Below are 25706 nucleotides of genomic sequence, written 5' to 3'. Positions count from 1 at the left end.
AGTGTGATCGTCTTCAGAAGAGAGATTTGTGAGTTCCCAAGGAAAAGTATTACATCATCAGCATATAGGGTTATCTTACGGTCTGCATTTTCAGTTTGAATTTAATGTTGTAGAAATATTTGAAACCAGAGGATTCTAAGGCAAATTCGGAAGCCTCTATAATGCTGTCCCATTAATCTGTTCAGTATTACATAGCTTCTATGATTTAAACAATTTTAAAAAACAAAAATCTCAAAACGAGAATCAGAAAAGGAAATGCACGTCAGAATCTGGCAATTATAACTTTGGCCAAATTACTGACAATAAAACCTCCCAACAAAAAGTTGTCCAGTCTGCAGCAAACACATATAACTGCACATACAGTGGGGCAAAAAAGTATTTAGTCAGCCACCGATTGTGCAAGTTCCCCCACTTAAAATGATGACAGAGGTCAGTAATTTGCACCAGAGGTACACTTCAACTGTGAGAGACAGAATGTGAAAAAAAAATCCATGAATTCACATGGTAGGATTTGTAAAGAATTTATTCGTAAATCAGGGTGGAAAATAAGTATTTGGTCAATAACAAAAATACAACTCAATACTTTGTAACATAACCTTTGTTGGCAATAACAGAGGTCAAACGTTTACTATAGGTCTTTACCAGGTTTGCACACACAGTAGCTGGTATTTTGGCCCATTCCTCCATGCAGATCTTCTCAAGAGCAGTGATGTTTTGGGGCTGTCGCCGAGCAACACGGACTTTCAACTCCCGCCACAGATTTTCTATGGGGTTGAGGTCTGGAGACTGGCTAGGCCACTCCAGGACTTTCAAATGCTTCTTACGGAGCCACTCCTTTGTTGCCCGGGCGGTGTGTTTTGGATCATTGTCATGTTGGAAGACCCAGCCTCGTTTCATCTTCAAAGTTCTCACTGATGGAAGGAGGTTTTGGCTCAAAATCTCACGATACTTGGCCCCATTCATTCTGTCCTTAACACGGATCAGTCGTCCTGTCCCCTTGGCAGAAAAACAGCCCCATAGCATGATGTTTCCACCCCCATGCTTCACAGTAGGTATGGTGTTCTTGGGATGCAACTCAGTATTCTTCTTCCTCCAAACACGACGAGTTGAGTTTATACCAAAAAGTTCTACTTTGGTTTCATCTGACCACATGACATTCTCCCAATCCTCTGCTGTATCATCCATGTGCTCTCTGGCAAACTTCAGACGGGCCTGGACATGCACTGGCTTCAGCAGCGGAACACGTCTGGCACTGCGGGATTTGATTCCCTGCCGTTGTAGTGTGTTACTGATGGTGACCTTTGTTACTTTGGTCCCAGCTCTCTGCAGGTCATTCACCAGGTCCCCCCGTGTGGTTCTGGGATCTTTGCTCACCGTTCTCATGATCATTTTGACCCCACGGGATGAGATCTTGCGTGGAGCCCCAGATCGAGGGAGATTATCAGTGGTCTTGTATGTCTTCCATTTTCTGATGATTGCTCCCACAGTTGATTTTTTCACACCAAGCTGCTTGCCTATTGTAGATTCACTCTTCCCAGTCTGGTGCAGGTCTACAATTCTTTTCCTGGTGTCCTTCGAAAGCTCTTTGGTCTTGGCCATGGCGGAGTTTGGAGTCTGACTGGTTGAGGCTGTGGACAGGTGTCTTTTATACAGATGATGAGGTCAAACAGGTGCCATTCATACAGGTAACGAGTGGGGGACAAAAAAGCTTCTTACAGAAGACGTTACAGGTCTGTGAGAGCCAGGGATTTTCCTTGTTTGAGGTGACCAAATACTTATTTTCCACCCAGATTTACGAATAAATTCTTTACAAATCCTACCATGTGAATTCATGGATTTTTTTTTCACATTCTGTCTCTCACAGTTGAAGTGTACCTCTGGTGCAAATTACTGACCTCTGTCATCATTTTAAGTGGGGGAACTTGCACAATCGGTGGCTGACTAAATACTTTTTTGCCCCACTGTACATGACTGAATGGGAGTGCTTCAAAACATGCTCTAGAATTCGTGAATGTTTTTTAGTATTAAAGTGAAGCTTGCACACCGCTGCACAATAGAAATAACAGCTGTAGGTAAACGGCAATTTCAAAAAGACTGATGTGTGGCACAGATGAGTTCTTTCATAGAGATTTTTTGATTTAGAAATAAAAAATAACTACACAAATGGAAATATTTGATTATTGTTTGATTATTGTACAAAAAAATATTTAAGCAATGAGAACAAACAGCAGATAGATGTGTGATGTTTCCCTGTGGTCTTAAGACCCAAGAAGGGAGACCAGATCTACAAAAGACATAACTGAACTTAAGCCAGTGATTAGCTGCAAAGAGATAACCACAAAGCATAAAAATGTAGCACACAGCAGCTAAAAGTATGGTGCGTAATATAGTCAAAAAGAGCCTTTAGATTTACACACATTATAGCAACAACCTGAACTATTTATCACACACTAGTTCAGACAAATCAGCTACTTATCAAAGACAGCCTGTCATATAATCTTCTCCTGTGCACCTCACAGACTGTCTGTTCAGAGAACCTGACACATTATCTGGATGAAATATTACGGTGGAGCCTGAACCCACAGTGAGTGGAGCTCTGCAGCTGTGTACAGCTGTACACCAGTGAGTGATGCGCACTCACTGCCAACAACATAAAGGCATTTTATATTGGTGCACATTTTGTAAAATTAAGTTTACTCAATTGAATAAGAAACAATTTTATTTTTTTCTTAGGAATGATGTGTGCTTCTCATTATGATGATTTTTTTAAATCACAGAAGCTATGTGATACTGCACAATAGATTACTGGGACTGGTTTGCAGAGTCTTCAGAATTGTCTTACAATCCTCTGGTTTAAAATATTTCTATATTATAATATAGTTAAATATTATAATAATATAATATTGCCTATATTGTTCAACTGCTCCACAGCAAATAATAACTACTGATAATTAATTTGGCAAACTTTATTTTTCAAATTGTAAACAAATACATTTTCTGTCGCTGCTACAGTTTAACTCAATTTCTCTCCAAGCGCAGAGAGCTGTTATAAGAGCTAGTAAAAAACTAGCTAATCAACTAAATGACTTACACACCTGTAAGTCATTTAGTTGATTAGCAATTTTTAGCCACTTCCCTGGATCCAACATTTTACAGGGTGCGCAAGGACAAGAGAAAAGACATGAAAAGTGACAAGTGATGCCACCTGAGAGCCATTCCTAAGTGACCAAAATCAATAACAATAACAACAAAAAGAAAACATGCTGTTTAAACCAGTATTACTTGTTCTACGTAGACGTGTCTAAATCAGTGCCACTACTGAGAACAGGAAGGGTGCAGAGGGTAATTTACTGCCAAAAAATGAGTGGCTACCACCCCTGGAGGCAGCCCATGATCGCAAGCTCCTCCAGTCTCAGGAAAACCAGGGCCATCACGGGTGACACCTTGCCCCCTGCCAAACACCTGTTTTGTTTGACCCGCTACCTCGTGTCAGCACCTCAGGTCACTCAGGTCCTGCACCTCCAGACTCACAAACAGCTTCTGTGACCATACATTTTATACAGCTTAAGCACATTATCTACCTCACATTTATGGTGAGTTAAGAATTAATAGTTAAGCTAACATGTATGTCTTTGGGAGGAAGCTGGGGTGGCTACCATCTGTGAGGCAGTATACTGCACCATCTTGCCGTTCAAATTTCCCAACTCTAAATGTCAGCCTTGACAACCAAGAGATAGGGCTAAGAGTGATGACTGGTAATGGGCCTTTGTGTTCTCAGTATCTTACAAGGTTTGAACTCTGAACACTGAGTCAAAGATGACAAGAATCTTTATGTTATCCAATGTGTGAATTCTCATTGGACATGCAGTGTTTTATGACTGACATGTAAACAGGCAGTAAAACATTATTGTGCAGTTTACTGCTACAAAATAGAAAGTCATCGTCAACAGCAGCACAATTCCCACAAGTGCCAACCTAATATATAATCCATTTATTTCACACATTGAGAGGACTTGATTGTGGCAGAAGGGGAGGTCATAGTTAAATGCTGATAGTCACCTCTCTTTGTCATTCACAGGAGATTCAGCAAACCAGACAAGCTCAGTTTAAACAGGGCTTTGCTAATTCACAACTGAACTGCCACTGAAGACTGAGATCAGGGTTTATTCAACAACTGGACTTGTTCCACTCTGCCACTTTGTTCACATCTATCTGTAGGACATCTTTGCAATGGGAAAAACCTGCAGAGTCAGTACTCTGTGTGTTTTGTGTGTAATCTTAGCCTTGGTCTCCATAGCAACCATTGTCACATTGTGGACTCTTGCCCTGACAGATCATGGTGATGTTACAGCTCCTTGGGACAGGTAGGATATTAATTGGCAAAAACATACCTTTTATTGTTTTTATTACCATTTTATAACCAGGGACCTTATAATTACTGCAACCTAGTCTAGCTGAATTAATGATTTCTGAAATGGAAGAACTAAAAAAAATGGTTTGATGTAAACAAATTATCTTTGAACTATGATTTTTGGAAATTGGGTAAAAGAGGAGGAAGTAACTCTGTCCATTGATGGAGTTCCGATTGAGAGAGTTAGTGAACTCCGTCTTTTGGGGGTAGTATTGGATGATAAATTAACATGGAAATCTCATATTGAACATGTTAGAAAAAAGATGTTTAAAAATATTTATATTTTGGATAATGTATAGAGAGATATACTAGATTATAAGGCAATGCGTATTTTTTATTTTTTATTTCTCACTAATTTTCCCCTATCTCAGTTATTGTGCTGAAGTGTGGGGGGATACATATGCAACTAATATAAATCCTCTATACTTGTTACAGAAGAAAGTGGTACGAATGGTTCATAATGTTAAATATAGAGAACATACAAATAATCTGTTTATAAAACCGAAATTGTTGAAATTTGAAGACTTAGTGAAATTACAGACATTATTATTTATGTTCAAGGCAAGAAATAATACATTACCTCTTAAGTTACAAAGTTTGTCTGTATTGTGTTCAGGAAGTGGGGACAGCAGAAGGAAGTTTGACTTTTAGCATCAGTTTGCTAGGACAACACAAAGGCAAATGTGTCCGACAGTTAAGGGTATAAGAATATGGAATTCTCTTCAAGATAATCGTAGGAGTTGTACAAATATGCACCGTTTTAAAATGTGTTACACACTTAAAAGGGTAAATCAATATGAAGAACATGAAAGTAATTTGGGCTAAATGTGGAAGGAAAATTTTTCATTGCCATTTAGTGCTGTATATTGTGATTATACTGATTTGTTGTTAGTTTTGCATTGTTACATAAAGATACATGTTAGAGGGTTTTTTGGGTTGTTGGCGCCCTCTTGTAAGAATAATTAGATTGCAGATAGGGGGCAGGTGCTAATAAGAATTTATTCTTCTTCCTGCTCCTTTTTACCCATGAGTGCAGTGTTATATTAATGGGAAGGAGGATTTGTATGAAGGAAATGAAACACTATTGAACCATGTGTGAAATAAATAAATAAATTAAATGGAATAAATGAAATTTAAATGTTTGTTTACGGTCCTGTACTGTTTGAGGTGTTTATATATATTTTTAATATTTCTGTTATTTAGACATACTGAACAGGCATAATATCATGGTCACTTCCCTAATATTGCATTGGTTCCCTTTTTGCTACAAAAGTGGGAACACAACTGTGATGCACCATGTATTCTAACACCTTTCTATCAGAACCAGCATTAACCTTTTGGTAATTTGAGCCAACTGGATCAGCCAACTGGATCAGACAACACGGGCCAGCCTTCACAGGATGGATTAAATAGCCTTGACCAACCATGACCCTGTCACTAGTTCACCACTGTTCCTTCCTTGGACCACTTTTGATAGATACCACTGCAGACTGGGAACATCCCACAAGAGCTGCATTTTTGGAGATACTCTGACCTAGTCATCTCCCTATCATAATTTGGCATTTTTAAACTTGCTCAAATATTGATGCACAATCCTTTTTTCTGCTTGTAACACATCAACTTCAAGGACAAACATTTGTAAATGATCAAATATAAATAAAACAAGCTGGATAGCAATGTCTGAAATAAGTCCTATTATTTTTGTGCTTATTCTCCTAAGCTACCGTCTCTCCATGGATGTGATTCCTGAGTACTACAACATCACCATATGGCCTCGTCTCAGTCCAGACCCAAACAATGGTCTCTACATTTTCACGGGTGAGTAAAACCTTACTGTACAAATAGTTCCCTGTGACCAAGCACTTTTGATACAAGAAGTCATATAGTTAAACCAGCAGCAGCAGAGATTGTTGTGGTGTATGACAGGCATGTTTATTTTGAAAAACAAGGCTTATCTGTTCTTGCATATAGTCATTAATGTGTGTAATTATAAATGCTGATTTGTTGTTATCTTCACTCACATGTAACATTGTGTTTTACAGTTATCTCTAGTAAGCATCACAAGGTTATACTATGGTAATAATAGGTTGAGATGTGATGTTTGAGATAAAATTAAAGGGTAAATTTGTAGATAATATTTTTTTTTATTGGATGAGGAAATTGTGCCGTTTTCTTAAGAGGGAAAATAAATCAAAGTGGCCTGTATTTGTATAGCGCTTTACTAGTCCCTAAGGACCCCAAAGCGCTTTGGACATTCAGTCATCCACCCATTCACACACTGGTGATGGCAAGCTACATTGTAGCCACAGCCGCCCTGGGGCGCACTGACAGAGTTCAGAGCATTAAACAGGCTGATGCTTAATGGGTAAATGGGTCTAACAGGAGAGATGATACAGACACATGTCATCCTTAAAATACAATGTAATGCTGTAGATCAATTTACCCTAAAATATATAAAGCTCATACAAATCTAAAACAGTAATGTGCAGACAGTAATGTAGCAGTAATATTCATAAAATTTAAACCAAAAAGTAAGGCAACACATCTTTGCAACATCCCTGAACCCAAACCAGCAAAAGAAGGAGGACACCCAGATGGGTTGTCATGGAAGGCGCAGCAAACGATTGGCTCAGTAGGCATCCCCACTCCCCACATCCCACCACGGTGCAGGAAGAAGTTGGCCTGGGGCCCACAATGTCATCGCCCTGGAACACCAAGTAGTCCAGGGCAGAACCCTCAACACAAAGAGTAGACTGGAGCAGATGAGTTCCAAGACTTGGGGCTCATCTGTACACTGCGTCACAACACCAAACATTTCTTCAGTTACAGACAGTAAAGGGACTGGTTTGGGTCCAAGACATGCTGCACCTGGCAACAGTTGCTCCCTTTCCTGGACACCCCACCCCACCCCACCCAATTGGCCTACGGGCACCCATGAGTCCTGGAGGCACAGATCAGACATCTCAACGTGAGCTGACCCACACCACATGGTGAGGTGGCCAGACCAATACATCACAAGGAGAGACCCAGCCAGAGACTAGACGATCACGGGCACTGGGGCCTCAGAACTCTCACCTGGCCCTGCCCAGATCAGGCCAGCCACCTAGCCAGGAGCCAACCTCTGCCACCACAAGCACCCCAGCCCCCACTACCTTACTAAAGCTTAATAGTCTTGATACATGATCAATCATCCAGGTAAAGAAATCCCAAAAAGATGATTCTGGACATCCAGATGAACAGAAGAAACTTTTAGGGAATGCCTTAATAGTGTGTCATTATTATAAAGGGTTACCTTCAAATGTTTTATTCACTGCTATTAGTGATTTATTTTCTCTGTATCTGCATTTAGGTTTCTCTACTATACTTTTATTTCCACAGAGATTTCATTGGTGCCTGTGTTAAACTACCGCTGCAATGGAGGTTGCATTAATATAATTTAGCATTTTTCTTTTTTTCATGTGTTTCAGGCCAGTCCACTGTGCATTTTGAGTGTGTGAAAGAAACAAATTTGATACTGATTCATTCCAGTCAACTGAGCTACACCAGGCAAGACAACGAACACATGGCCAGTGTCACCACTACAGGTACCATCAAAGTCTTGATACAAAGTAAAGTAACAATTCTTAATTTTATTAGGATCTCAGAAATCATTTTACTAGTTCTGCAGTTAATACTATTGCATACATAAAACTGTGAGAGCAGCAGAAGATGTATTGAGTTACAGATGTTTTCAAAGATATTATTACCTTTCTGATATTAACAAATTAAGTATTGCTGTAGGATAACACATTTTAAAAAATCAAATTTTTGAAGAAAAAAACTCATTTATGCATGTTTAGCTTTTGTTTGTGAAGGTTCTCAGTCATCCAGGTTATTGTAGTCTAAGGAGCTGCGTCTGGACTTCTTTAAGACGCTTTCTTGAAGACGCTTCAGCTCTCATCCGACAAGCTTCTTCAGATCTAAGAGCAAGCCCTATCGGGAATGTCCCTAAGAGGGCTGTGGACCCCCTATTGATCCTCTACCTAATCACAAGAGCCAAAGTGTGCAAACGTGTGTGTGTGTGTGTGTATGTTGTTATTACATTCTTGGAGATTATACAGAGAGACCGTTAAAGATGTTTTGTTTTTTTTCTCTCCAGATGGTGCAGCTGCTCTGATTATAGAATCAACATGGCTGCAGCCAGAAACACAGTATCTGGTTATCAACTTAAAAAGTAAATTACGTCAAGGACAGAAGTATCAGCTGTACACTGAGTTCACTGGAGAACTAGCTGATGACTTGTCAGGGTTTTACAGGAGTGAGTATGAAGAAGATGGATTACAAAAGTAAGTCCTCTTTGTGTCCTTCTATGGCTGGATTTGTTTCACTGGTGTCATTTTAAACCTATACACTCTCACTATTTGCATGTGTGGAATTTTTGATCATTTACAGGATAGTTGCCACCTCTCAGATGCATCCAACTTATGCCAGGAAGACCTTTCCTTGTTTTGATGAGCCAGCTTTGAAAGCCATTTTCCATATAACGCTCATTCACCCACCTGGAACAGTAGCCCTTTCAAATGGCATGGAAAGAGGTCAGTGCATCTAAACACAGTGTCAAGATCTGCAACAGCAGATCATAAGGAGCAGAGAAGAGGATCCAAATAAAGACGCATAGACACAGGAGACAACAGAAGCTGAGTCGTTTATTTAGGCTGGTAGACAACTGTGACAATACAAAAACATGAGGGCGATTAGGAAAAGTAGAGAGACATGGGAACAGAGCTGGAGCAAACTACACATAACAAGACAGTGAGAACAACACTGAACACAATACATATGAAACAAGGAATACCAAAGTAAAACAGTAAACACGACAGAGACGGAGACAAGGAGCCAAGATCCACAAAAATGTCCATGGAAGAGAACACAAAGCACATGATAGACAGACATGACCAAGTGCCAGGGGACTAGAGATGGTAAAGACATGAGAGACAGAGAAAGAGAGAACAAACAGAGACACGACTGAGGAAAAAGGTAAATAACTAGAGGGCACGACTAACTCTCACTGGAGACACCGGACAAGACAAAGACAAAAGGAACCTAAAAGAAAGGAAACCAGAAATACAAATAAACTGAGAGACAACAAAGGAACTAAACTCAAGACTAAATGGTACAAAACTTGGACTTAAATCATCTTTATCATGCAAGGAAAGAGTCATGAAACCAAAATAAACTCAAAACACTGGGTTAAAGACCCAGGACCATGACACACAGTTCAAATAACACAGTTCTAAGTGTTTATTAGAATATTTTAGTTTTAATTCTGTTGAATGCATGTGATGCATTTGGCGTTAGCATAAACCCTTTAGATTCAAACTAATTTAGACGACTGCCAGACACAACCTAGACCTACATTTGCTACAATTTGTGCTACGGAGAAATTTGCAGTCATGTGTTTAACTAAATGTCAATTAAGAAAAAAGTTAATATCTTAAAGCTCTGTCATAATGACCAAATGCTGCAGCCAAAACAAGTCTGTTTTATTAATACAGCTTCTCTCTTTAACTATAAAACTTAAAAATAAAAATTCTTTGTGCTGCTATGAAATTTAAGTTGTTAAATGAAATTCAGAATACTAAATACAGAAAAAGTTATAGCTTCACTGGACACTGGACACTACATGTGTTGATCAGATTAATTATGAGCTTCAGAATCAATAACCTATAACCTTACTAAATAGTAATTTAACAGAATAGCTCATATAAATATTCATGAATTTGTAGGAAATTTGACCAGCTGCTGGAAAAAGGTTCCTCAGCTAGACTACTTTAGTTTTAATTCTGTTGGATTCACATGATGTAGCTATAAAAGACTAATATGGTATTTTTGTCACCCTGATGGGCAGGGTGTGTGTCTATTTTAAAGTTTGTATGTCTCATATGGACAGTCATCATCGTGTTTAACAAAAAAAAAAAAGTTGCACACAGTAGCATTACCAAAACCTTGTCTTCTATTACTTCATTCATAGTCACTGATAACTTTAGTTGTGTTCTTCAGATATTGCTAACATCACCATTGATGGAGTAAGTTGGACAAAAACCAAGTTTGAACCCACCAAGAAAATGTCCACCTATCTGTTGGCCATCACTGTCTCTGACTACACATATATCAATACCACACAAAAAGACCCTCAGGTAATTGTCTGTGTACTTTGGTTGACTTGCTCCAAAACTTGAAGAACTGTGTCAAAAACGTTTGTGAAAGAGTTGGTTGCTGTTTTGTTTTTGTTTTCAGATTCGTATCTGGGCTCGAAGGAAGGCCATTGACCTAGGACAGGGAAACTATGCTCTCAATGTAACTGGACCCATACTGGACTTCTTCCAGTCATACTATAACATTGCCTACCCTCTAACTAAATCAGGTGACCCTGGTGTTTTTATAACACGATGTTTGTGTTTTAGCTTTTCCAATTATTAGATAGACATTGGGGGGGTGGGTTCTTTTACCTATCCAGATTACTGAGAGAGAGTCTGTCTGCACAATTTCAGATGAACTGATATGATTGTTTATTAACCCCTTGTATGAAAGTGAATTAAAAGTCTTGTTGCAAATGGTAAACATACTGAGACCCGATTTGCATAAATTAATAGAAACATTAAAAGACGTTTCATCAAAAGATGACATTCAAAAACAAGTGTCTTTTTTCATACATTGTTCATATTTATAATGAAGATAAATCCAGTTTCCACTTAATCTCTAGGCAAATCAGCACAACCTGGATTTTAATGAATGAATCAATTAATTCATTAGTTAATTACCAAAGGTTTTGGTTGAAACCACAAGATCTCACAGTGGTTTCACGTGAAGGGTGGAAGCATAAGGGTATCAAGACACAGAAGAAACTAATCAAGTGCAGTGACAAACAAAGTAAAACTACAAGAAAAGAGGCAAAAGAACCAAAATCAAAAACCATTAGAGTTCTTACTATAATTATAGAAATAAAGAAAATCAGAAAGCTATAAACTAAAAACTCTCATTAATAAGACCACAACAGTTTATACCAGTTGAGGGAATTAAGGAATTGTGTGTCTTATAACAAATTGTTTAATTACATTCTTAAGATAACTTGAAGCAATTCCTTAAACCTATATTAAATCTGCTCTCTTCCTCACAGACCAAATTGCTCTACCAGACTTTTATTATGGTGCAATGGAGAATTGGGGTTTGGTGACCTACAGGGAAACCAATCTTCTTTATGACCCTAAAACTTCCTCCAGTAGGAATAAAGAGAAGACTGCCACCATTATTGCCCATGAATTAGCACACATGGTAAGCTGTTTTGCCTTTTGATTTTTTCGCTCCTTGATAACTCAACAAATTAATTCATGCCATGTCTGGTACAGTGGTTTGGCAACCTGGTGACCCTGCGCTGGTGGAATGAAGTCTGGCTCAATGAAGGCTTTGCTTCATATGTGGCTTACCTAGGAGCAGACCATGCTGAGCCCACATGGAATGTTGTGAGAACAGACTTTTGCATTTGGACCTGATCTTACATGCATTGTTGTCATAGTGTAAAATCCTCTTAAAACATTCCTGTTTGTCTGTTTGCCCAGAGAGACCTGATAGTACTTGACAAGATTCATAAAGTTTTTGCTGTCGATGCCTTGACTTCTTCTCATCCTCTGTCCTCTAACGAAGACAGTATTGTCCTACCTAACCAAATCAGTGAACAATTTGATGTCATCTCATACAGCAAGGTACAGAAGCTGCAACACCTTACAGTATCACTACTCATCAACTGCTAATTATCCTTAATTGAATAAGATTTATGTATGCAAACATGCCCAAATTGTCTTTAGCCTTTTGAGTTTATAAAACCGAAGGAGTTTAAATAAGATTAATTGTAGGAGATTAATTGAGGTCTCTTTTAACTTAACATATCTCACCCTACTGAATAACTACGGTCCAGAGAGGATTTGGCCTCAGATTTGTAGGTGCTGATTCTCATTCCCACTGCTTTACACTTGGCTGTGAACCATTCCAGTGTGAGTCAGAGGCCATCACCCGATTAAGCCAACAGAACCACATCCTCTGTGAAATCAGAGATGAGATTCTGAGACCACCGAAGTGAAAGCCTTCCTCCATTTGACTACGCCTAGAAATTCTGTCCATATATATTACAAAAAGAATTGGTGGCAAAGGGCAGCCCTGGCCATCACCCACCTGGAATGAGTCCGATTCATTGCCACCTATGTGAACCAACCTCATGGAACGGTTGTATAAGGATCAAATGGCTCATAGCAGTTGGCCAGAAAACCCTATACTCCTGAAGGACCTCCCAACGGACACTCCCAGGGACACGGTCGAATGCCTTCTTCAAGTCCACAAAGCACATATAGACTGGTCGGGCAAACTCCCGTGTACCCTTTATCCCCTCGAGTATCCTCAAGAGGATAAAGAGCTTCTCCAGTGTTCCACGACCAGGACAAAAACCACCCCAGTCTGCCAATCCAGAGGTACCCCCCGCCCTGATCTCTACACAACATTGTAGAGGTGTGTCAACCAAGACAGCCATGCAATATCCAAAGCCTTCAGGAACTCAGGGCAAACCTCATTCACCACAGGGGCCCTGGCACCAGGGAGTTGTTTAACTGCCTCAGTGACCTCCCCCCTAGAGATAAATGAGTCATCCCCCTTATCCCCAGGCTCTGCTTTCTCCACGGAAGACCTCTCAGTGGGAGTAAAGAGGTCCACAAAGTATTCCTTCCACCCTGACAGTGCTCTCAGCTGAAGAACCTTAACACCACTAGGGTTCAGATCCGAGAGGTTGTTCCCCCCCCCCCCCCTCCAGGTCTCACTGTCACAGACATGAGCGTTGAAGTATCACAGTAGGACAACAGAGTCCACAGGTGGAGCACCATCAAGCACCCCACCCAGGGACTCAAAGAAGGCTGGGTACTCTGAACTTTCATTCACTGCATAAGCGCAGATGACAGTCAGGACCCATTTCCTGACCCAAAGGCACTGGGAACAAACCCTCTCGCCCACCAGGTTAAACCCTGACATACAGGCAGCTAGCCAAGAGGACACAATGGGATACCCACCCCAGCCCCCCATTTCTCATCAAGTCTCTCTCCAGGAGACTGGTACCAGAGGCCAAGCTGTGTGTTGAGGAGCACCCAACTATATCTAGCCGGTAACTCTCAACCTCACACACTAACTCAGGCTCCTTCCCCACCAGGGAGGTGACATTCCATGTCCCAATCACTAGTTTAGGTAGTCAGGGATCAGTCTGCCTGGGCCTCTGCTCCTGGCCGCTGTCCAACACACATTGCAACCGACTCCTAGGGCGCCTCCTGTGGGTAGCGGGCCTACAAGAGGATGGGCCCATGTCCCTTTTTCAGGCTGTGCCCGGAAGGTCTGGCCACCAGAAGCTCACCAGAAGCTCGACCTTGGGCACCCTACCTGGGCCAGGCTCCAGGGCAGGGCCCTGGTAACCCTGTCGTGGGCAGGGTGAACTGTTCCCTCGATGTTCTACTCATAAGGGTCTTTTGAATGGCTCTTTGTCTGGTCCTTCACCCAGGACCAGTTTGTTATGGGTAACCTTACCAGGGGGCAACCCCACCCAACAATATAGCCCCTGGAATCTCTGGGACACACAAACCCCTCCAGGACAATAAGGTAGCGATTCACGGAGAGGGGTAGCAATTCCATAATGATTGAATACAAAATAAGAAATAGCCCTGAAGATACAGATCGGGAATAGTACCAGTTTGAGATAAATGTACATGTCCTGAATAACTAGTGTTTTTCAGTTGCTGTACACTCTACGATATATTGTGTTCATTTTTTTTATTATTATAAACTGAGTAACTGATAGATTGAACAAAAATGTTACCTCCTCAGGGTGCAGCAGTGTTGAGGATGCTTTCAGACTTTCTCTCAGAGCCGGTCTTCATCCAGGGACTGAGTGTATGTTTTTGTATATTTCTTTTAGTTAGTTAATGAGATACATCACCTTAGCCAATATTGTTCAGCCACAGATAATTAAGAATTTTGGACTGTTTTCCTTTTTTCTGCAGACTTACCTCAATCACTTTGGATACAGTAATACAGTAGGGAATGACTTGTGGCATCATCTGCAGATGGTAAAATGATGATTTCTTTCTTTTTCTTTTTTTTTTACAAAGGTTGTATGTGACTTTGGCATTTTGTTACAGTTACAAAACATGATTGTTTGGTATATTCTTTAAAATAGGATAGTTACATTACCATAATTTTTTTTAAAACATTTTATGGCATTTTCAAATTTCTCACACTACCAGTCTGTGCAGCCAGACACAAAATCATCTGCATGTATTGCCATATGATTCTGCAAAGGACTGAGGTTCTATTAAAACAACACAGTACAAAAAATTTCACAAATTTTAAATTTCACAATAGCTGACAAATGTTATTACTGCAAACTTCTTATATTTTATTTTAATTTTGTCTTAAAGTTATTATCATTATGCCTCTGGTGTTTTTTTTTTTTAAACTAAATTCTTTTTGGTACTTTTTTTAATCTACAGGCTGTGAAAGACAATAATGGTTCACTTCCTCATTCAGTTGATCGAATTATGAGTCCCTGGGTGCTTCAGATGGGATTCCCTGTGGTTACTATAAATACAGCCATAGGGAAAGTATCCCAGAAGCACTTCCTGCTGGATGCAGATTCTAACGTCACAGTCAAATCACCTTACAAGTATGCAGAACTACAGCTTTTGAAATGCAAATATGCTTTGACTCATTGTGGCAGTATTGAGAAATATGTCATTTTTTATATGTGCTTCCCACAGCGTTTAGATTTAGTCTAAAGTCAACCTAGATTTAGTTACGTTTTGTTTTCATAGCACAAGTTCATAGCAATAGTTATTTCAAAAAGCTTTGTATAGTAATAAAAAATACCTGGCAGTATGAGAGAAAGAAGTCCAATAATCTGAAAATCTCAAACAGCCCTTTGCAATAGCAGGAAGAAAGAACTCCCTTTTAACAGGAAGAGATCTCTGGTAGAATCAGGCTCAGGGAGGAACTATAAACACATCAGGAAAGTGTTTGCTTGTTTAGGGTTGTTCACCACATCCCCATCAAATTCCTGATGAAGGCTCTTAGGATCCTGTTGCATCCTTCTCTGACAGAACAATTTTTAGAGGGTATAACAGACGTGGCAGTTGGTTGACTTGAAACTACAACATAAATCTCCACATTTCTCAAAATAGTATTTCAGCTTTTTTTTCTTGAAATGGCCTTTTGGGTTTAAACTTCAAATTGTGACAGCTCAAAATGGACAATAATAATGAAAGAAAATCTGAAATAACTGGCACAGGTAATGATACAGGGAGAAATCTAGACAGCAACGTTTGGTTAAATGAGAAATCAAAATGTATTCTTATAGTTAGGGATGGGAATTGATAAGATTTTCACGATTCCATTTTCGATTCTGTTTAACGATTCGATTCTTTAACGATTAGATTCTTTATCAATTCTCTTATCAATTCTTTTTAAAAAAGGAGAACACTAAGGTCGATTAGCTTAGAACTTTGTTTTATATCTTCTCTTTGAACAAGATAGAAATGTAGGAGTAACATGGCCTTACAGCCAACAGTGAGATCTTAAGAGATCCACAGCCTATGGCTCTTCAATGGGGTGTCACAGGGTCCCCAGAAAAAAACATTGTAAATGTAAAATAATAAAATAAATATTCTTCTGTAGCAATAACAAAGTATAACATAAATTATTCTGTAGCAATTACACAAGAATATCCAGTAATCTCCCTGCCTACAATTAAACACATTCACTTACTGAAAATCAGGGGCATCTGCTGTGGCAAATGGGTGCAAGCCTTTGACCACAAACTTAGTCACTGCTCGGTGACATTCGTCTATCCTGGCCTGAAAGGAGACACTACCGGTAGACTGCAGCGACAACTGCCAGCATCTGAGCCAGCCAGACTCTGTCTCTCTCATCATGGTCACCTAAATGCAGCGTACAGTAATGGCAGGTTTTGTAATAAGGCAGATCGCGCTGACATAATATGCACTGTTAGTTGATTATTTACCTGCCGTATTAACGGGAGAGGACGTGCAAACGTTACTGCTGCTGCTGGGTTGAGATTCTAGAGTCCGGAGTGGAATTAAAAGCATGACATTCATTTAAGGTTATCGCGTATTTTCTGAGCAAATGCTTTTGCATATTTGTAGTGTTTCCTCCCTTAAATGAAAGATCTACTTTGCAAGTATTGCAAGTTGCCCTGTTGTCATCTGTTTTTGTAAAGTACAACCAAACTTTTGAGCGGTTGTGCCGCTTAGGCGCCATGTTTCCTGCCAGGTAAATGACACTCCGCAACGTGGTGCCGTCATTTGAGGCGACTGGAATCGATAAGGGAATCGTTTGCAAAAATGGCAAACAATTCCAAGGAATTGAAACAGTGGGAACCGGTTCTCAACAAGAATCGGTTTTCGATTCCCATCCCTACTTATAGTATTTATAGGAAGTTAGACCCTCTCTAACTCTCTATTTTGTTCAAACACTTGACACATGTAATCACATAACATTATTGGATCACCTTATTTAAGGTCCTTTGCTAAACCAAATTAAATAGAAATATTAAATTCACTAGTATTTCTCAGAGCTGCACCTGTTAGTAACTTGTTTGGTATATGAATGATGCTAAATGTGTTGCTTTCCCCAGCTATGAGTGGCTGATTCCTATTCGATGGATGAGGGGTGGTACGGTCCAGAAAGATATCTGGTGGCTCATGGAAAAGGAAGGTAAAGCTGGTACACAGTTTTAATGTGGTTTTACAAGTAGAATACAAATGTAATTAAACTTTTTGAAAATTTAAGCATGTGGTTTTTTTTTTTCTTTTCCTCCATCAGTGATAAACTTAGAAATGAGGAGTGATGGTTTTTGGGTACTGGCCAACATTAATGTAACTGGATATTACCGGGTAAACTATGACTTGGGAAACTGGGAACGCCTTTTCACCCAGCTTAATACAAATCACAAGGTACACAGACACTCTCTGACATGATTCACATTTTCTCATTTAATGGATGCAGGACATCAATTTCGTTATTTTCTGTTATCAGTATTTATGCATATGCATAATGAGACATGCATATGTACATATTAAAAAAATCCCCTCTCATCCCTGTGGGCAGTCTTTATCCTTCAAACTCAGGTCCTCAACCAGATCTTGGATGTTGTTCCTGGGATTTGGTGAAGCCACACCTAGCTTGGGGGGAGTTACTGAACCAAGTGCTCCGATTACCACTGGAACCACTGTTACTTTCACCTTCCACATCTTCTCGAGCTCTTCTCTGTGTCACAGCAGGGAACGCCTATGTATTTATGAAATGGACCCAAATGCAGACACAGGAGAGATAAACTGAGGTTTAAAGAAAAAGTGAGCCTTTATTGCGGCGGATGGCAAAACTAAACTAAGACCTACACTGGGAAATACTAAATTAGCTATGAAAACAATTTTCCTGGGGATAAATAAAGTATTATCAATCAACCAGTCAATCAACCAATCAAAACAGTTTCGATGGATAAGAACATGAAACTGAAAAGGAACATGCGACTATGGAGCTATGAAATGAACCAAACATGAACATGAACCTGAACAATAGAGAAAACTCTGTGACTTGACCTGATTCAACATGAACGCAAACAGACGACCCAACAAAGACTGCATGGATCACACAGACTAAATACAGACAAGAGGTGATCAGGGAAAGTGGAAACACATAGGGAAACAGCTGACACAAATGAACCTCATGACACCACAGGGAAGAGAAAGACTAAGCACAATGAACATAGAAACAGACTTTCAAAATAAACCAGGAAACATGGAGAGACAGAGACGTAACAACACCGGCTTGACAACATGAAACACACAGACAAGAAATACAAGTCATACTGACACAGAGGAAAAGAACAGACTCACACAAGGGAACATAGATGAAAACCTAAACTGGAATAACACTTAACTTAATCCTAACTGATAATACCAACACAAGACTTTTATTTTCACATATTTTCAATATAATATAAGAAATAAAAATTACAAAATGAACTCAAAATGCTGGGTCACAGAGACTCAGAGTCCCCTGAGACTCTGAGCCCCTGGTACTTCTCTAGCGTTCCTTCTTCCTGATGTTGCTATTATTCGGTATCGCTAAGGCTGTCACTACGGCTGTCTTCTTCTGCTTGTCCACCACTACTATGTCCGGTTGGTACATACCAAGCAGGAGCCCATCCTTCCATGATGGTTCCTCCTTGTTCTTGGGTTTCTGCTGCCTGAGGTATTCTTACCAATTACCTAGTGGTAAGTGTTAAGGAGAAATGACAGCCCCAATTTGACAACTGTAAGAATTTATATGATGGCAAGGACCAATCAGCTAAGTAAAGACAAATGACAGCCCATAATTATTTTAAGAACTGAAGGTCAGTCAGTCTGGAAAATTGCTAAAACTTTGATTGTGTCCCCGAGTGCAGTTGCAAAAATCATCAAGCACTACAACGACACTGGCTCACAACAGGACCACAACAGGAAAGGAAGGCCAAGAGTCATCTCTGTTGATAAATTCATCCAAGTCACCAGCCTCAAAAACTGCAAGTTAACAACACCTCAGATTAGAGCCCAGATAAATGCTGCACAGAGTTCCAGTAGAAGACACATCTCTACATCAACTGTTCAGAGGAGGCCGTATGAATCAGGCCTTTATGGCCAAATAGCTGCTAAGAAACCACTACTAAGGAAAAGCAACAAGCAGAAGAGATTTCCTTGGGCCAAGAAACACAAGGAATGGACATTAGACCAGTGGAAATCTGTGCATTGGTCTGATGAGTCCAAATGTGAGATCTTTGGTTCCACTCGCCGTGTCTTTGTGTGATGCAGAAAAGGTGAACGAATGGTCTTCATGCTTCATGGTTCCCACCATGAAGCATGAAGGTGGTGTGATGGTCTGGGGGTGCTTTGCTGGTGACACTGTTGGGGATTTCTTGAAAACTGAAGGCACACTGAACCAGCATGCCTACCACAGCATCCTGTGGCAACATGCCATCCCCTCCTGTTTGTGTTTAGTTGGACCAACATTTATTTTTCAACAGGACAATGACCCCAAACACACCTCCAGACTGTGTGAACGCTATTTGACCAAGAAGGAGAGAGACGGAGTGCTGCGCCAGATGGCCTCCACAGTCACCTTACCTTAACCCAATCGAGATGGTTTGGGATGAGATGGACCCCAGAGTGAAGGCAAAAGGGCCAACAAGTGCTCAGAGTCTCTGGGAACCCCTTCAAGACTATTGAAAAAAAACATTTTAGGTGACTACATCATGAAGCTCATCGAGGGAATGCCAAGAGTGTGCAAAGAAGTAATCAAAGTAAAGGGGAATTATTTAGGAGAAACTAAAATATAAAATATGTTTTAAGTTATTTCACACTTTTTGTTTACTATTCAAGTCCATATGTGCTCGTTCATAGTTTTGATGTCCTCAGCAAGAATCTATATCATTCCAGGTTATACCAGTGATAAACAGAGCACAACTTGTGGATGATGCATTCAGTCTGGCCAGGTAGGTCCATTAAGTTGCAGTTTTTCACTAATTTCCAGTTATAATAATTCTGGTGTCTTTTATATATACCCACTGATAAAAAAGTAACTATATAACTTTTCCTATTTGAGACAATGAAGTACTGACTCAAGTGCAAGCTTTAGGTTTTTACGCAGATCTTTTCTTTTGATGCCACCTTTTGCTTTTCAGTAACTACATTTTCCCTCCAGACTTAGTTAATTGCTGTTTCAATTTAAAGTTTTGGAAGCTTACATTTCTATTATTTATAATCAGGAAATACAGATGATTAGTAATGAAGAGTAAGGGCAGCTATGAAGAGAATGAAAAGTGAAAAGGAAGCTGGTGCCATGGTCCTGGATCTTTGAGCCAGTTTTTTGTTGTGGTCTCCTGGGCCTTTCTTTTGGATTTTAGAGATGATTTAAGTTCATGCTCAGTATTTTTTTATTCCGAGTTTAGTATTTCCTTGTGCTTCTGAGTTTCTTATGTATATTTTCTCAGGATGTCTTGTTTGATTATGTTAGTTCCTTTAATGTCCTAGTCTCTCTGTTCTGTCCTCAATGTAAAACCCTACCATTCCAAAGGAACTACAAGTAAGCCTGCAGTCTGAGAGCAAAGTGTTCTATAGTGGCAGCATGGGACACTAAGGACTTTAAGATAAAATGGGGCCTGCTCATTCAAGACCTTTTATGTGAGGAGAAGGATTTTAAATTTGATTTTTGGATTTATAAAGGAGCCAATGAAGAAAATCCAGTATGGGTGAAATATGCTCTCCTTTTCTAGACTATGTAAGTACTCCTGCTGCAGTATTTTGGATCAACTGAAGGCTTTTTGTTGAGTTCTTAGGACAGCCTGATAAAAATGAATTACAATAGTCAAGCCTAGAAGTAATCAATGCATGAACTAGTTTTTCAACATCACTTTAAAAAAACAGGATCTTCCTAATTTTAGAAATTTTGCACAAATAGAAGAAAGCAGTCCTACATATTTGTTTAATATGTATATTGAAGGACATAGCCTGGTAAAAAACACCAACTCCAGGACTTGTCAGTCTTACTTGAGCAGAGGAAAAGCAAACTCTTTGCGTTTTGCGGGGCGGCATCGTGGTGGGGGCGGCATCACGGGCATCGGCAATTTAAAAAAATAATAATAATAACTCGCACGTCATGCCAGCGCATATTGGGAATGGCATAGGCACCGATCGGTTTTCTATCGCCCATTTGCTGGGAGTAAGGGCGCCCTCCGTTTGCGAGGTGCGCCTGCAGCTGAAGTCAAAGTAAACTTATAGAGAGACGAGACGACGAGGCTCCAGTTACAGCAGTGCAAGTAAACAAACAATATATATAAGAAGACTAAGAATATAAATATACACTTTAGGACCAGGGGTAAAGGGATCAATAACAATTTTAAATTTACAGTTTGATGATTTAAAGTCTCACACACAAGCCGTCGAAAGGGGAGGGGGGCCGGCTCCTTCCAAATAGAGCACATTTCAATCATAATGTTGTAAATCCAAGACCATTATCTATTCATGATTTGAATCCTGGGTTGTGTGAAATCCCAGAAATAAACCCTAGACAAAGCAAATCTATTAGGTTATGTTGTGGTGATCCTCGGGTTGGGGGATGGGTGTTCATACTGGAGTGCAAAATTAAAACCAATGGAAGATTGACGAGAAACGTTCAAAGCCATCAGGTCCTCAGTTTAGAAAAAAGAGAAAAGAAGAGGAGGAGAAACGAGCAAAAGATACAGGTGTGTTATTGGATGGCAGGTCATCCTGAAACAATCAGAATCAGAATACTTTAGTAATCCCTAAGAAAATTATGTGGGTTACAGTTGCTCCAAGAAGAAATGGTAAAAATAGTAACAGTAACAGACTAAACTCCAAACAATACATTATGTTACAGATTTTAATATTAATTAGTCATTGTCAATTGTTGATTTGTCCTGCTCTCATTGTATGACAAATTATGATGGCTGTTTGGTAGCATACTCTCTCTCTCTTCATATGTGTGTGCAGACTTGCTGTCTATCTGAGAACAAGGCACAACTTGCTATTGCAATAAACTATAATCTAATTATCCACACCTAACAACTGTTGCACTTAATCTATAATAAAATGATGACAGAAAAATGTTATAGCACTGCCTTTAGTAGCCTCACACAGCTCCTACTGTTTCCTCCTCATGTCCTTACCAGCCATGTCTGGACAATGTTATATCATGAGTAATAATTTTAAAAAATCCATATACATAAAACACACACATGCACGCACACACAGTGACATTTTAGACCTTCTTCAGAATACTGTATACTATGGGCATCACTGTGCTGATCCAGAATCCTTACATTATTATTTATTACTAGAGCTACAATAATAAAGCAATGAGGAGGGGGAAGTAATAAATATGAAATAATGTCATTATGATGATTCCATTTCTTTCACTATCCACTCTGTGCAGGGGCAAAGCTTATTACATTTTTAAACTGTAGAGATACAATAATTTTACTGCTGTAAAATCCAAATTTTGTCTTATTTAAAATCTAAATCGAATATAATCTGCTTCTTAATATATGTTCTTTAAAATACAGCATGTGTTTTTTAAAATATTATAATAATGCATAATTATGTGGACATGCATATTAGATCGTTTTTTAGTGAAATATAATCCCTCCAGAAAGGCAGGAAAAGCCCTGTAACTTACTTTAAAACTAAATATGTTCCCTAAAACGGTGACAGAGCTACAGACCAATGACAGCCTTACCCAGTGAGCTAGCAGCTATGACCAGCACTACTTGTGCAGTTAATAAAAGGACAGGTAATGTTCGTCGCTCTGTTGCAAACACAGCACACTCATTTGTTTCAGTTCGTCAGTTGCAACAAGACAGCTTACCAACGTGTACGTAATAAGCCAATACTCCTGGGTGGTATACACTACAGTGTACGCTGTACACCTACTCACTGGTTTTGTCGCATCAGTCTGTATGGAAGAAATATAGTAAGTCTGTGTCTCTGAGTTAACTTGTGTTTCTCCTACAGCTCCGGACTGCAAAAAATGCGCGTGCTCTTTGTGAGCTCGTTCCCGGCTCATAACCAGCGCGTTCTGCCGTCAAGGGCGATCATTGGTTAAATGTGATCATGTGACTGATGCAAGCCAGATCCTTTTATTTAGCAAAACTGTGATTAATAGTATATATTATTGTTGAGGGGCACAGACAGGACTCCGCACGCCCACACACATAAAAAAATAAAATAAAATAAAAATTTTTAAAAGTTGCCTCAACAAAAGGGCACTTTGGGCACCCATCAGGAAAGGGGCGGGTGCTCAAGCCCCTCCAGCCCCCCCCCCCTCCTCCTCTGCACGTGCCTGTGTGTGTGTATGTTTCTGTGGTGAAATTCAGTATGGTTCCGACAACAGTTTTATGTTAATGTACAATCCTTAATATGTTTTATGTGTGTGTGTGTGTGGGGGGGGGGGGGGGGGGGGGGCACACACACACACTGCCATAAACATACTTATTTTAATGCAGATATTGTCACAATTAATTATCAGCATATTAGACATGCAACCCTCCTATCTGCAGACAGATGTCAAGCCAGCTACACAACAACAACAGATTATGAGCTAACATTACACCGACTAATTTGAGGTTCAAGTGTTCTAAAAATCAAACTCTCCCTTTAATACACAGTTTTATTACCTTCTCACATTGTATGAGAGTTTATTTGCTAAGTGTCATAGGCAGAATCTGGGCTCATGACTGAACATAATATTCCTCCACATGTTCATGATGCACCAGTGCACATGTTGCCAACATCAGCTCAAATGGGCTTGATGGTGAAGGGCACCCATGGCAGGCTTCCTGGCAGTACTGTAAGACCAGAGTTTGGCTGTGTCCAGTCTGTTCTGGGTAGAGAGCCACCGGCTTCATCATCCTGCAAACTTTGACTGCAAATCTGCGGTCCCTGGCCTTCTTGCAGTGTCATCTTCTTGGGGTGCTCATTTTGAGCCCTGTGTCTGAAATTCCCTGTTATATGGAATTTTGTGTTCAATTTGGAGATGATACTAGGGCTCATTATAAATACGCTGGAAGCTGGGTTTGGATAATGGATGGATCTGGATATGGCATGGGCCATATCCAGATCAGTGAAATATGGCACGCTTAGAGCAGACATCAACTGACAAGAATCAGAATCGCATTTATTGGCAAAGTATCTGCACAAACACATACAAGGAATTTGGTTCCGGTCGATGGTGTCTTTCAAGCACAACAATGTAAAAGCACACAATATGTGAGCAACACAATGAACAATATACATAAACCACAATATAAAAACATCTAAATCCTTATATACAAAAACTACAGGATTACAAAAATGAATACCACAGAATGTAAATAAGGTGCAGTTGCAGTATGGCAGTGTGAAGCAATGTGACAGTACAACTATTTCGGAGGGAAATAGCAAGGGGAAAGAAACTGTTCCTGTGTCGGGTGGTCCTGGTCTGCAGGCTTCTATACCGTCTGCCAGAAAGCAGCAGGTCAAAAACTCTGTGTCCAGGGTGTGAAGGATCTGTAAATACCACTGTAGAAGGGTCCATGCTCACTGGTCCTGTTAATCAGATACCTGATTGGCACCTAATCGTCAGAAATTCAAAACAAAGAGTCGGTAGCAGAATAAGTTATTTGGCAATGTCAAAAAAGAGATGGCAAGTTTTCATGGGCGCAATCCACATACTCAATTCCACTGCTCAAACCACAAATGTATTTTTCTCACAAATGTGGTGAAAAGAGGTTTTCCAGTGTTACAAGATTTATTAAATAAAGAAATTTGTTTGTGGTCAATTCTTTGCTGTAATATTGTTTCTTAGCAATAAGTTATTTATTCCCATGTATTCTTTCTGCAGGGCTCAGCTGCTCTCGACCTCTCTAGCCCTCAGGACAACCTCTTACTTGTCAAAGGAAACAGAGTACATGCCCTGGCAATCTGCTCTCAATAATCTGGACTATTATTACCTCATGTTAGACCGTACGGATGTCTATCAGCCTATGCAGGTGAATACTTTCCAAAGTTTAGCTTTTTAAGAAAGGTTCCTTTACTCTCTATGACTGTTTACCCAACTGTGACTTTAGACCCATTTGGAGGAAAACATTTTCTGGAGATAAACTCTTCTTAACTCTTGATTTCTAGGACTACATAAGAAAGCAGGTGACTCCACTATTCCTATACTTCAAGAACATGACCTTAGACTGGAGCAGTGTTCCTGTACAACACACTGATCAGTAAGTATACTCACCAGGATACATAGTCCACCTATAAACGCAAACAAAATATAAAGATGAGTAGATGAGTATAGGTTACAAGACATCAGACAAACAGCAGCTTATATAGATATAGAAAAATAAATAAATAAAGAGTTGTACCACAATCCAAATGGGTTATTATAGTCTAAAAATCACTTTCCCGTCTTATTCCTACAAAATAATTAGCAATCCACAAATGATTTGACATATATTCCACCTTGTAATTACTGTGTCAAAACAAAAAAAGAGATCTGATTTAGCAGTTGGCTTGAGTGCTGGATAGTAGTTTAATTTATTTTTTGTACTTAAGTTTTGCTAACCACAATTTCCATTAGTTTTAGATTTCTCCTAGACTGCATTCTAGTGTTAGTCTAGTTCTTACTCTAA

At 39.7% G+C, this 25706-nt stretch overlaps 1 protein-coding gene across 1 annotated transcript in view; it reads left to right on the top strand.

Annotated features, from left to right (window-relative positions):
• The first annotated feature begins 4230 nt into the window (after positions 1-4230).
• The window catches only part of LOC102795707 (aminopeptidase N-like), a 32779-nt gene continuing 11303 nt past the window's right edge, over positions 4231-25706 (top strand). The window contains exons 1-18 of the mRNA XM_087844412.1: positions 4231-4364; positions 6132-6229; positions 7879-7995; positions 8550-8736; positions 8843-8985; positions 10451-10587; positions 10688-10814; positions 11568-11722; positions 11797-11910; positions 12007-12150; positions 14300-14365; positions 14476-14541; positions 14965-15137; positions 17124-17203; positions 17312-17442; positions 19963-20018; positions 24923-25070; positions 25207-25298. Coding sequence (XP_087700538.1) covers positions 4231-4364; positions 6132-6229; positions 7879-7995; positions 8550-8736; positions 8843-8985; positions 10451-10587; positions 10688-10814; positions 11568-11722; positions 11797-11910; positions 12007-12150; positions 14300-14365; positions 14476-14541; positions 14965-15137; positions 17124-17203; positions 17312-17442; positions 19963-20018; positions 24923-25070; positions 25207-25298 — 2168 coding nt within the window. The remainder of the gene's footprint in view (positions 4365-6131; positions 6230-7878; positions 7996-8549; positions 8737-8842; positions 8986-10450; positions 10588-10687; positions 10815-11567; positions 11723-11796; positions 11911-12006; positions 12151-14299; positions 14366-14475; positions 14542-14964; positions 15138-17123; positions 17204-17311; positions 17443-19962; positions 20019-24922; positions 25071-25206; positions 25299-25706) is intronic.

Source organism: Neolamprologus brichardi, chromosome 7, assembly GCF_056152115.1.
Source record: "Neolamprologus brichardi isolate AB-2024 chromosome 7, ASM5615211v1, whole genome shotgun sequence".
NCBI classification, from domain to species: Eukaryota; Metazoa; Chordata; class Actinopteri; order Cichliformes; family Cichlidae; genus Neolamprologus; species Neolamprologus brichardi.
This window is presented reverse-complemented; position numbering and strand designations above follow the sequence as displayed.